This window comes from Meriones unguiculatus, chromosome 16 (genome assembly GCF_030254825.1).
Source record: "Meriones unguiculatus strain TT.TT164.6M chromosome 16, Bangor_MerUng_6.1, whole genome shotgun sequence".
NCBI lineage: Eukaryota > Metazoa > Chordata > Mammalia > Rodentia > Muridae > Meriones > Meriones unguiculatus.
Window position 1 is genome coordinate 59,866,221 of NC_083363.1, and position 12,721 is coordinate 59,878,941.

The 12,721-nt window shown below is 41.2% G+C and overlaps 1 protein-coding gene across 9 annotated transcripts in view; it reads right to left on the minus strand.

Moving 5' to 3' along the window:
- Window positions 1-12,721, minus strand: part of Rev1 (REV1 DNA directed polymerase) — an 82,573-nt gene that overhangs the window by 52,552 nt on the left and 17,300 nt on the right. For 8 of the 9 annotated variants that reach the window (XM_060369892.1, XM_060369894.1, XM_060369893.1 and 5 more), the window contains 2 exons: window positions 10,987-11,050; window positions 10,084-10,207 (listed from right to left, as the gene is read on the minus strand). In XM_060369892.1, coding sequence (XP_060225875.1) covers window positions 10,084-10,207; window positions 10,987-11,040 — 178 coding nt within the window. In that variant the 5' untranslated portion in view covers window positions 11,041-11,050. Of the gene's footprint in view, window positions 1-10,083; window positions 10,208-10,705; window positions 10,740-10,986; window positions 11,051-12,721 lie in introns of those variants that run through there. The other variant, XM_060369896.1, reaches the window with a different exon arrangement.

Sequence of the window (12,721 nt, forward strand, 5' to 3'; positions counted from 1 at the left end):
TGAATGTCTACTGACTAATGAAAAAAACATTCATTTAAGGAGTAAAACGATACATTTTTATCAAGTGAACCAAAATATGTCATAATTCACTGTTCCCATGTAGACTCTGTATAAAGGCAATGGAGAAAGTACTATTAAAAACAAAGTAACCAATGTCTATACTCCTAACTGAGGCAGAAAGAAAGTCAAGACCTCCAGGACAATCTGGGCTACCTGGTAAAACCCTGCCACAAAACAACAATAAAAACAAATTGTTGTAGCTGGGTTTTTGAGACCCTGACACCAGCTGAGAGAGGGACCCTCACTTGAGAAAATGCCTGTCAATAAGGTGGCCTGCAGGAAGTCTGCCAGGGATGCTCTTGACTGATGACTGATGTGGGTGGTGCTGCCCCTGGGCAGGAGGTCCTGGGTCATGTAAGCAAGCAGACTGGGCAAGCCAGTAAAGAGAACTTCAGAGCCTGCCTTCTCTTCCCTCAGTGGTGGACTGTTGCCTGAAAGCGTAAGCAAAATAAACCCTTTTCCCCTCAAGACGCCTTTAATCCTGGGGTTTGGTCACAGCAGTAGAAACTCTAGCTAAGACACCTGTTATGCAAGAAGGGGTCTTTGGTTCGAACCACCCTCACCAATACAATAATATTAAAATTTAAAAAAAAACTAAGGCCCACATTGCTGAGTTGCCTGATGTGAAAACAAAACTCAAACCACTTTCAACTTATTTATTTCCTTCACAGAAATGAACTCTGAATGGATCAAACACCTTTCTGATAGTCACAATTCATGAGGAAACAGGGGGAAGCCGGCACTAGCTTCCAGATGTCAGAGTTGAATGAGCTACTCATTTTTTTTTCTTTTAGTATTTTAACTACTTGCTTTCCAAGGTCAACTATTGGTGAGAAAATATAGTATGAACAAAATGTTTCTCTAGCAAAAATGTTAGCTAGTAACAAACAGTTACTAACAAGGACCATGATTTGGAGAACTATGACCACAGCTAATAATTTTTGATACTCTTAAAACCTTAAAGGAAGGCTGGAGAGATGGCCCAGTGGTCAAGAGCTCTGGCTGCTTTTCCAGAGAGCCTGGTTAATAATGGTCACAACCATCCTCACTTCAGTCCCAGAGATCCAATGCCTTTTTCTGGCCTTTGTGGGCACTGCATATGTATGACGCACAGACATACATGCAGGCCCAACACCCAAATACATAGAATAAAATGGAAGGAAAAAAATTAAACTACTCAGCATTAAACTTCTTAGGCAAAATGTTGCTGTGTTCCTAATGGAAACAAAGGCACTGTAGGACAGAGAATCTTCTGAATCAAAGCTTGAGTTATACCCCACAAACCTCTTTAGTTTACAAAATATCTCAACATCTTATATTCAACTAAATTTCAGGGCTAATCAATAGAAGCCACAGTAGGTATTTAACACATCGTTTACAGTACAACTAGAGGGCACAGAGCATACAAGGGCAGCGCAATGTGGACGTCAAGGCCTAAAACTGACATCCCAGCACAGCAAATGGCACCTCCCAGGACCACAGCAGCTGCACGATACAGCGTATGTAAGTGTGGCTGGTGAAGGTTTTGTCCATCTCGTCAGAACAATCTGTAAATAAACCAAAACCTTGTGCAACACGTTCCCTACGTAGACGAATATGGAAGACACTTCGTGCGCTATTTCATCCTTCATTCCAAAAGAACCTAACTCTGACTGTTTCACGTCACATAAACGGTTAAAAACGCAAAGTCAACAAGTAGTTGTCTGTATTCGCACTCTGACCCAACCACAGGACTCCTCATTTCAGTCTCATAGTATTGCCAATTCTAAAACTGTAGCAGTCACTGAAGAAACAAACAATCTGGCGGCTAGGTCCATCCCTGCTTTTCACAAGGCTCTGATGTATGGAGAAGGAACATAGTAGCTCTTTCTCTAAAACCAGCTACAGACTTGGGCAAGGCCAGTAACTGCCTGGGGCCAGTGCTCTGGGAGCAGCAGCTTCAGATCCCAAGAACCCAACTCCTCCCCCTCAAGGCTTGGCCTATGGTTCTCAGTCTCACAGCGACCGTGTGCTAGATCTGTGATGCACTCGAGATGCCTGTGCTCCCTTTGTGTAATGAGGCTTGACTAGCTGCCTGCTGACTTAGTCCCACTGTATGATAATTCCTGCTGACACTGTTCTATTTTTTCCTTTTATGAAAACTGTATAGATGATGCTATACTTCATATTAATCTTGTTTGCATGAGCCATCAACTTGTGTGCGATCTCCTGATCACTAACTTTCCTATCATCCCCTGGTCATCTCTCTCAGGAGCCTGTCCCCTGAAGAATGACCTGATGCTCCAGGTCAACTGAGGTAACTTGTCCATTAAGAGAGGGATAGCATGAACTCGCCCTTCTCCTTGTCATTCCTGCCCAAAATACCAACAGCTATTCTCTTCTATTGACAAAAGCCAGCAATCAAAAATGCCAGAGATATCCAAACAAATAAAGCTCTTAATATCTGGTACTTAATATTAGGGTACTTTAGCAATTACGTGTGAAGGTCACACCAGGTACCAGCATGACTACAGCACACAGCAATGGAGCGCGCCCTCTTTCACACCACAGTTACAGTCCTACACCTTTGATGCACAAGGCCAGCCTCAGAGGGAAGGGCGATGTATACAGTCATGCCAAATAATTTCCAGAAGGCATCCAGGCAGAAAAATTAGTTTTGTTAACATTAAATGGATTCCTCTCCTTTAACAGCATATTCACAGACTCAGAAAACATCACTGTCAGCATTTAAGTTTCAAATCTCTCCCTTGCACTGAACAACTGCTTCACTTTAAAAACCGTGCCTGTCCACCTGCCTCTTGACTAACTTCAGCATGTTGAGGTCACTAGGCCAGATTTTTATCCTTACATTGTAAAGAATAAAAGCAACTTGTCACATCTTTCTAAATCAACTGCCCTATCCTACAGAAGAGTCTGATTACTGTCCCTCAGGATAACGTAAAAAAACTCATGTAGGAAAAATAAACCCAGGGCCTACTTCCCAGACAATTGTGTATCAGAAGGCCAATGACATCACCCATTTCTTCTAGCGCTTAAGAAAACTGAGTTAACAATGTCTGTGAGGAAATGGATTTTCTCCTCTGTTTGTGACAGCCGAGTCCGAGTATCTTAGGCTGCAGAAAATAGGAAGGAGTGGATAAAGTAAGGCCACAGCATACTCCTGCTGGAACAGCCTCACAAGCTACAATCAAAACTCTGGTTCCATCTTTTACGATAAAGCCGCAATTTTAAAATAACTCAAATTCTTCACCTTAGACAACAGTGAACTGTGTCAACTAGTAGGCAGTATCAGCCAGGGGACTTTATGTATCTACTGAGAAAGGTTTTGAAATAACCAAGAAATTACAGCTCTGGTTCCCTCCTGGCAGCCAGAATGCCCTTTGTTGAAATGTCCTTAAGGCTTCAAACAGGTTATTCCCACTGTGTCAAAAGGTAATCCACCAGGGCATTTTCACACACATGCATACTACAAAGGCTCTGCTTCCTCAAAAGCCCAATTACAGTATTATTTACACTGTGAAACTGACATCACCCTTACCAGGTCCTGTGGGCTCTTCTACAGGATCTTGGACAGCCATTCTACACATGAATGGAGAGGAAGAAAGGCCTACCTTGGCCCCTGAATGTGTTACCATCTTAAGGACATGGCGACTTTACGTTCCATAATGCAGAGGTCACTGCACTGCTCCCCTCCCCTCAAGGGGATTCCAGTCTCTTCTGGGAGTATATACCTAAGAGACACCCTTCAGCTAAGCAACTGCTTTTTCTTTTTCTTGGCTTCACATTTCTTCCCTTGTTATGTAACTTAGACTGACACCAAGTTTGAACAATCACAGTATGATGTAGTTTTATAAAGGGGCAATCTCAGAATGATGTTTACTTTTGTATTATAGAAAAATTAGCCAAAAAAAAAAGCATGTGCTAACTGCAATAAATAAAAGGAACAGAATGAAATGGCCATTTACATAGCATATGACTGAAACTATTTTAACATTTTAATATACAAATACAAAACCATTTTATCCATTTTTCTCACTCAAATAATACGTGATGAGACCACTGATTATTGATGTCATTGGATTAAGGAGCACCTAAGGAATTATTGAAGCACATCTCTGGGTGTGTCTATAATGGACATTCCAGAGACAATTAGGACACGAGAGCTCTAATCTAGTTAGTGGAATTTATATGGGGAGGGGACGCATGTGCACGGCAGCCCAAGTGTGGAGGTCAGAGGCCAGTTCTGCTGAGTTGGCTCTCTCCTTTCACCTTTACATGGCCCAGGGTCAAATTCAGTTTATCAGGCTTACACAGCAAGTACTTTTACCCAGTGAACCATCTCGCCAGGCCTCGAATGAGTTTTGTGAAAACTACAAAAGTAATTCAAGGACAAAAAGACAATTTAACAAAGGACACTAGATAAAGCGGCTGTTTGGGGAGGGAGGGGATCAAACCAAATCTCAAACCTCACAATGAGCCACAAAACTATGAGCACCCAACAGAGGAGATCTGAAAGAATTTATGAAACAAATTACCCATTAATAACTGCAGAGATGATGGCTTATTGGGTAAATAAAAGTGCCTGCTGCCAAGTCTGACAATCTAAATTCAATACCTTGGATCCACTTGATAAAATAAACAACTGATTCCTACAAATTTTCCTCTGACCTCCATGTGATGTGTACACCCTCCCCCAACCAATAAGTGAACATAAATTTAGAGAAGAAAAATTTAATTAAGAAAGTGGTTGCACTGTAGCTTATTATTCATTAAAATTATGTTTATGGCACGGCAAAACAGATGGAAAAAAAAAAAACCTTGAGAAATTATTAGCAAATCACATGCATAACAGACCTAGAATATATCTTTAAAAAAAACACTCTTAAATAATGGAAAAATGCAAATACTCCAAAACTTATAACAACAACAACAAAAGATGGTTTAGGAAAGACAAGAAAAATAGTACACAAATACATGGAAGGTTGTTCAATACCGACACCTGTAACTGTCAGAGTCTGAAATATACTTCCCAAAGAGCCATGAGCTGAAGACCTGGTGGCCAGTTGATGGGGCTACTTGGGGAGACTGGAAACTTTCTGAGATACAGGGTACCTGGATGTAGCATTGGGGAAAGGGACCCTGCCTTCCTATTTCTTCTCTGGTTCCCATCCTCCATAAGGGAACAGCTTTTCCCACACACACACACTCTACTGTCCTGTTTCTGGCAACGCTTCTAAACTCATGAACCAACATAAATCTTTCTTTCTTAAAACTGTTACTTTCCGCCATTTAGTCACATCAGTGAAAGCCTAACACATTAACAAGTAAACACAAATTAAAAGCGGGCTGAGGACAGCTCAGTCTCCTGCCTGCCAGGAAAGAGTAAGGATCTCAGTTGTCCCCAGAGCCCACAGGGGAGAGAGAAAAAGGCCAGTCTTTGCAGCATGCAATTCTCACCCAAGCACTGGGAGGGAGACAGCTTTGCTCTCTGGCCAACCAGCCTCACTACTCAGCAAATTGGAGCACAAGACATTTCCTCGAAAAGCTCTTGAGGAATACCAAAGACGGTCTTCTGACCATGACATGCGCACACGCAGAAGATAGATGATAGATAAAGTGACCACAATGAAATAGCACATCTCTAAAAATGTATCAACAAAATTTACAAAAACCTAGCATCATCAAGCATGGCTGAGACTATGGAGTAACTGGTACATAAACTGAAACCACGGAGAAATATTAATGCATCCTTACTGAGCTTTATGACTAACTGGCAAGGATGCAAGCCAGATTATTCAGAATGGTAGCGAGAAAATGTGAGCATTACAACTTAGCAAAGTTGCATTTTTACAAAAACTAAAATTTTAAGTACTGTGTTCATGAAAAAACTTCTACACTTTATAACAAAATCTAAGAATTACTCAGATGTTCTTCAGTAGGCAAACGTTAATAAACTGTGGCACAGTGATAACATGAAATGCCACTATATAATTAAAAAAACCTACTGATGGATTCAACAACTTTGACAAATTACCAAAGAACTATACCGAGTCAAAAAGAACATTATGAAAACACACAGGCTGTGTGTCCTACATGTGTAACACTACTAAAGCTGGAAGACAACAGCCAGTGGTTGCCCAGAGTCACGGGAGAGAGAAGTAGGCTACGATGGGCAACACGCAGGGTCACTGTCAGGAATGTGACCACATCAACCTCTACCACACCAATGCCCGTGTCCTGACTGGATTACATTCTTCTCTGCCACCACTAGATGAAACAGTTCTGAGATCTCTGTCATTTCTTACACGTGCTTCATGTTCAGGGAGAGACTATCTCAAAAAAATAAAATGGAGCATAATTGAAGAAGACACCCAGCGTCAACTTTGTCCTCCACACATGCACATAAACCTTCATGAACACACAAGTACACATAAAAAAGCCAAAATAAGCTGGCAAAGGCCAAGAGGATCTTTTTAAGCTCAAGTTATTAAACTAATTTGGGTCAAAGGGACTGAGTATGAACATGGTACAGCTGGTTGAACTGGGAGCTTCACCTGGAGCAGTGGTAAGTGTCTGGGGACCATGACTTCCATCAACAAGAAGGGTATCTCCGGCCCACTGTCTCCTGAAGCAGAGGTAGTGGGGACAGTGTCAGGCTCAGGCTGGAATTACAGGCGTGCTGCAATCCACCCACCCGAAAGCACTATACTATTTTAAGGTTTATTTATTACTTTGTGAATATTTATGTGTACCAAGCAAGTGGTTTGCTTGTAAGGCAGGAGGGAGTGTCAGGTCCCTTGGGATTGGAGTTACAGTTGATTGTGAGCCATCCAAGGTATGTGGGAATCAAACTTAAGTCTTCCACAAGGGCAACCAGTGCTCTTTTTTTCTTCTTCTTAAATTTTTGTTTCTTTTAAAAAATTGATTACTTGGGAATCTTACATCATGCACCTCCTGATTATGCTCCCAGGACTCCTACATCAGCCCCCAAAAGAGAGAAAGAGAAGAAGCACATGCTGTGCTGCCCACATACTCAGGGGCCATGGTCCAGTGGACAGCCCTGCCAAGGAAGGGGAGACTTTCTCCATCTGCACCCCGGCCACAAGCCATCACCTTGAGAGCTTTTTGGTGGTCAGGGAGGGGTGGGCAACAAGTGCTCATACCTGCTGACCCTAAAACACTACTCTTTACTGGCTAATTCAGCACACAGACTCTGCTGTTTTATTTGTAAAACTACAAGGTACTTACTCAGCATTTTTTTTCCTAAAAATAACATCACCTTATATCACAATTTCTTTTTTCTTCAAGAGAGGGTTTCTCTGTGTAGCCTTGGCTTTCCTGGACTCACTTTGTAGACCAGGCTGGCCTCGAACTCATAGAAACCCACCTGCCTCTGCCCATGTGAGTGCTGGGATCAAAGGCAAGCGCCATTGCGCCCAGCTTACATCACCATTTGTATCACAGTAAAATTCCGCATAACTGTAGAATTACTGTAGAATACTAACAAGAAAAAAATTACTATCACTATGTTAAAGGTAAGAGATAGAATAGTGAATCCTAACAAAAAAATGTTTTATGTGCCATACAAAACTTAGTGACACGAAAATGGAATCAGAATGTCCTCCAGACCACCAACATAACAGTAATCACTGAAATCTTTTTCTCCTTTACCTCTTCCCATGTGAAAAGGGCGCTCTAGTGAATTGAGGACTTTCTAGTGATTATAAAAAGTGGGTTTTGTTTTTTAAATAATTTTATCCTTACAAAGTACACATGACTGAAGTCTAAGGAATTGAAATTTGCCAACGTACATGCAAAAACATTTTTTCATTTTCTACGGGTGAACTCTGAAAGCTGAATCAATGCCCACTGAGGTAACACTTCACCAGCAAACTTACACCTGTAACTAGTGCCTCACCAAGCCACCCAAATATTTCGACTGATTAATACTGTAATAGTTTAACTCAGCGAACTTCCCTGACTAGTTAGGCTCAGTCACCAGAGACAATAGTACAATCCGACAGTAATGGAAATGTGCTCTTGCTTTGTCTCTGTAACAGGGAACTACACTAAGGTCTAGCGAGTGCTAATATTAAAAAGCCCCCGCTCCAGAGGAACACTGCAAATTCATCTAAACCATATGAAGACAGCCAGGCAACTGAGCAAAGTGATGTATGAACAGAGATCTTCAACCATAAACAGGTGTCAGCCAGCTGTACAGCAGGTTAAAAAACAGTAACACTGACATACATATTGCATACTATTTGCTGTGGGGGAGAACATACACAAAAATGACCATAAGACTCAGAATTAGGAAGAAATGGGGAGTAATTCCCAAACACAAAGACAAGTGCTAAATGATCAGGAAGAAAAAAAAAATCTAGGTCAGGTAAATGAAAACCCAGAAAGAAGTTACTTGATATCAAAATAAAGAAAAAATAAAATAAAATAAATAATAAACAATAGGGTTGAGGACAAAAACTGATGGAACAGAGCCAGAGCCACTGGACAAAGGAGTGAGTGAGTAGGCAAGCCTTAATACGGTTCATAGCTGAGATTGTATAAAACTTACAATTTCCAGATTAGACTCAATACAGCTGGTGGAAGAGACAACCACAACAAAAGGATTATTAAATACTGTTCCCAGACTGAGAACTATGGCCTTTTCTGACCGTTGGCAACTAAAATGATCTTCAACTATGGTACACCCTTTCACAAGCAAAAAAAAAAAAAAAAGTACATCTGATTCTTTCTCTGGGAAATCACAAGCATGCACCCTGAAGGGCCTCATGGCCAACCTCAATCTTGAGTCCCTGCATGAAGCCTGAGAGGCCATGAAGCTATAAAAGCGAAGCCTGGGTCTCCATACAGCCTCTAAGACATTGGAGGTGCCAAAGCTGTGAGCCATCTGCCAGGTCGAGGCGCTCACATGGAGTGAGACCTGCCTGTGAGAGATACACTTTGCAGGCAAAATGCTAGAGGGTGGCACCATCTAGGCCCTCTGCTATCAGATCTGAAGCTAGATCCTAACGCCGTGTCCCTTTAATAGTTCGTGTTGTGCTGACCCTCAACCATAAAATCATTTTCACTGCTCCTTCATAACTGAATTGTAATGTAAATATCTGTTTTCTGATGGTCTTAGGTGACCCCTTTGAAGGGGGTCACAACCCACAGTTTGGGAACTGCTGAGATAGAAGATTTAGTGTTTACCTTTTGTGTATCAGTCTTGCTTGGTCCATTATTTCCTGACTATGCCCCCATTCCTCTTTTTAGGAATGGTAATGCATATTCTGTGTCATCGGATATTGAAAATAATTTGCTTTTAGAATTCACAGGGTTTTTATGGAGACTGTGGAAGACTATGGCAGCTTTTCAAGTTGGATTAAATGCACGTTGCATTATAGTAATGGCCACTGAGTCTTTGGAGACTGGGAATCAGAATGTACAGGTTTCCATAAGAATGTCTCCCATAGGCTCAACTATCTGAACCCTGGCAGCGAGGTTACAGGGTATGCCTAGTTAGGGGCATACCTAACTACATGTTCTGAGAGCATGTAGGCCAGCACCAACTCCAGTTCCTCTCCCTGCTTCATGTTTGGGGTGGAGAATGATCTCTCAAGCTCCCTGCTATGACGGTCTTATCCCTCTGGAACTACAAACAAAAAGCTCACTCCGGGCTGGAGAGATAGACCGCTCAGTGGTTAGAGCACCGGCTGCTCTTCTAGGGGACCCAGGTTCAATTCCCAGAACTCACATAGCAGTCACACCTGCCTATAATTCTAGTTCCAAAGGATCTGAACCACTCACTTTGACTTACATACAGGCAAAATGGCAGCGAACATAAAATAAAAGTAAATAAAATAATAAACTAAAAAACTCTTTCCGTAAGTTGCCTCAGTCACGGTATTTTATCACGGCAACAAAAACGTAACTAACAGAAGCTAAAAAAAAAAAAACAAAACAATTCTCAATCCTAAAAAGTTCATGATAAAATCGGGCAGCAGAAAGTTAAAGGTACTCAACCTGTGTATCCGTTAACGTAGATGGCGACTCCACTAAATATTGCTGACGGCGTCCCGTCCTGCTTAGCAGCGTCTGAGCGGAACTGCTCTTCCAGCTTCTGGACCTTGGCAGCCATGTACCCGCCCTACAACCAAGGAGAGACCCATCAGCCACAGTGGCAGCTCCCCACAGATGTAGGAACACAGCCCGCTTTTAACCGTACAATAATTAGACCCGCCTGCTTTATTACTATGTCTTTAGAGCACAGCTACAGGGGCCAGCTAGTGGTGCACACTTGTCCAAACTGCAGAGGACTTTTATTTTAGTAAAGTAAAATATGCTCACTATAATTTTTTTGATTATGATTAGTAAAATTGTATATGCTCACTATAATTTTTTTCAGAAAATAAGAGATATAGAAAGAAAATGAAAATGGATGCAACCCCTTTCACTAACATTTTGGGAAGGTCAAGTCAAGCCTTTCTATGTCTCACAACACTCATTAGAATCATAGGTAATATGCGTTTATTCTACTGCTTAATACAGACTATCATTCCAGGTTAACATAAAGGTAAGCAGTAATAGCAGTGTTTTACTACATACAGACGATTAACTGACAACATCCTACCTACTGGATACTTACGTATTTTTCCTATTGCTCAGTATCATTAGCAATGCTAAGATAAAACAAAATATATTAAATTGTTTTAGGAATATCTACGTCCTCAGGACAAAATTCTTGACAGTAAAATAAAGTTAGGGTTAGAGTTTATCAACAGTGTTAAGGTTTTCAATGCACTGTGAAAACAAAAGAGCTGGTGTATAAAGTCCCATGTTATACCGTAAGCCAAATTATAAACATTATACAGTAATAAGAATGAAAACCATCTAGACATTTAAATATCTTAATTAACTGAAACACACCCATTTTTCCCAGCCATCATTTTCAGCTCGCTTCCTCCATCCACCTCGCCTCATGGTGGATCTTCTGTATGGAGAGAAAAAAAATAAGTCAATTTCATGCCATACGGTACTCTTCATTGACATTTTATCAAGGAAAAATGGGAAATTTGAAAATTCAAATATCCAATTAATGCAAGACAAAAATATAATGCCAAGTAAACTTTTTTAAATTTCATCATTTTCAGGTTGCTTTGTAAGTGACATCAGCCCAGAGAACGTCCTCCCTGTAGGTTAAACACTTTTCCACTGGGTATGAAGGGTGGGGTAAGGATCTATGCACTCCTGAATACAACACTTAATATCCACTTTGCGTAAAACATCACAAAATACAACTAGCACAGTCACACTTAGCTTGTTGCCACTAATTAAACAAGCTACTAAAACATCCCCTTCACCATCTGTCCTGGGATGGCTCTTAATCTGTGTCATACTAGCCACTCAAGAGTTGCTAGTGCATACAGAGTAAACCACATCTGTCTACCAAATGTCCCCACCCTGAGAAGTTCATCAAATAATACATTATAGAGGAAGGAAGATCTGGGTAACAGTAGATCCGGCGTTCTTAAGGCAACACTTAACCAACTGTGCCATATACCAAGTGAGGGCTTGTCTCAAGCTTCATTCAGGCTTAAAGGTTAGCAAGACAGTTAAGTCAGTCTTAGGTCAACAAAGGCACTAAATGAATCCTTACAAAGTCAAATTCTTCTGGCCACAGGCTGGGTCATCATTGCGTTATCTTTTATAAATTAAGAAAAATACTGTATTTTTCTAATTATATAGGTTTACACTAAAGATTATTATATGCAGCCTTATGTACACTATATCAAAGTCAAATTAGCTTTGGTATGATTTATGAAAATCCTTAACACTTAAAACATGAAATTTTATCCACATACATTAGCAGATACTGTTTCAAATACTCTGGGTTCTTAAAAATGCCCTTTGATTTGCTTTCACTTCCTAACATTTGTATTAACAAGGTATTTACACATAAAACCTGACTAAAAGACACAGAAATTGCCAGCTCAGTCCCAGTAGTGAGACAAGACTACTGAAAATAAATTCTTAGTTTTCTGGATGGAAGAATTTTGCCTTTAAGTTTGTTCTGGGTTGGTGCATGGGTGTTCAATGATGTAGTTATCAGCCCACTGCTGCACGTGTTCTCCTGAAGCAGCTTCCTCTGCCAATCCTAAAGACTAGAAGGAAGTTGAGGAGGAAAGAGTATATTCGGCTTCCACTTCCACTTCAGTGTCCACCAAAGGAAGTTAGGACAGGAACTCAAGCAGGGCAGGAACCCAGAAGCAGGAGCTGATGCAGAGGCCATGGAGGGTGCTGCTTACTGGCTTGCTCAGTCAGCTTTCTTACACATCCTGGTACCACCAGACCAGAGGTGGCCTTACCCAAAATGGGCTGGACCCTCCTGCCATCAATCACCAATGAAGAAATGCCAGATAGGCTGTGTGCAACCCAATCTTGGAGGCCTTTTCTCAATCGAGGTTCCCTCCTTTCTGATGACAGGGACGCAGGGCTGACATAAAACCAGCACATTCACAGACACACGTTCATATTTCACCGAGGCCAACACAAATCTTGCTTCACATTCTGAAATAACTTAATGGCAACTTTATAGATTGGTAGGCTGAGTGTTCCAGGCCAGACAGGGCTACACAGTGAGAGCATGTTTCCAAAAAAACGA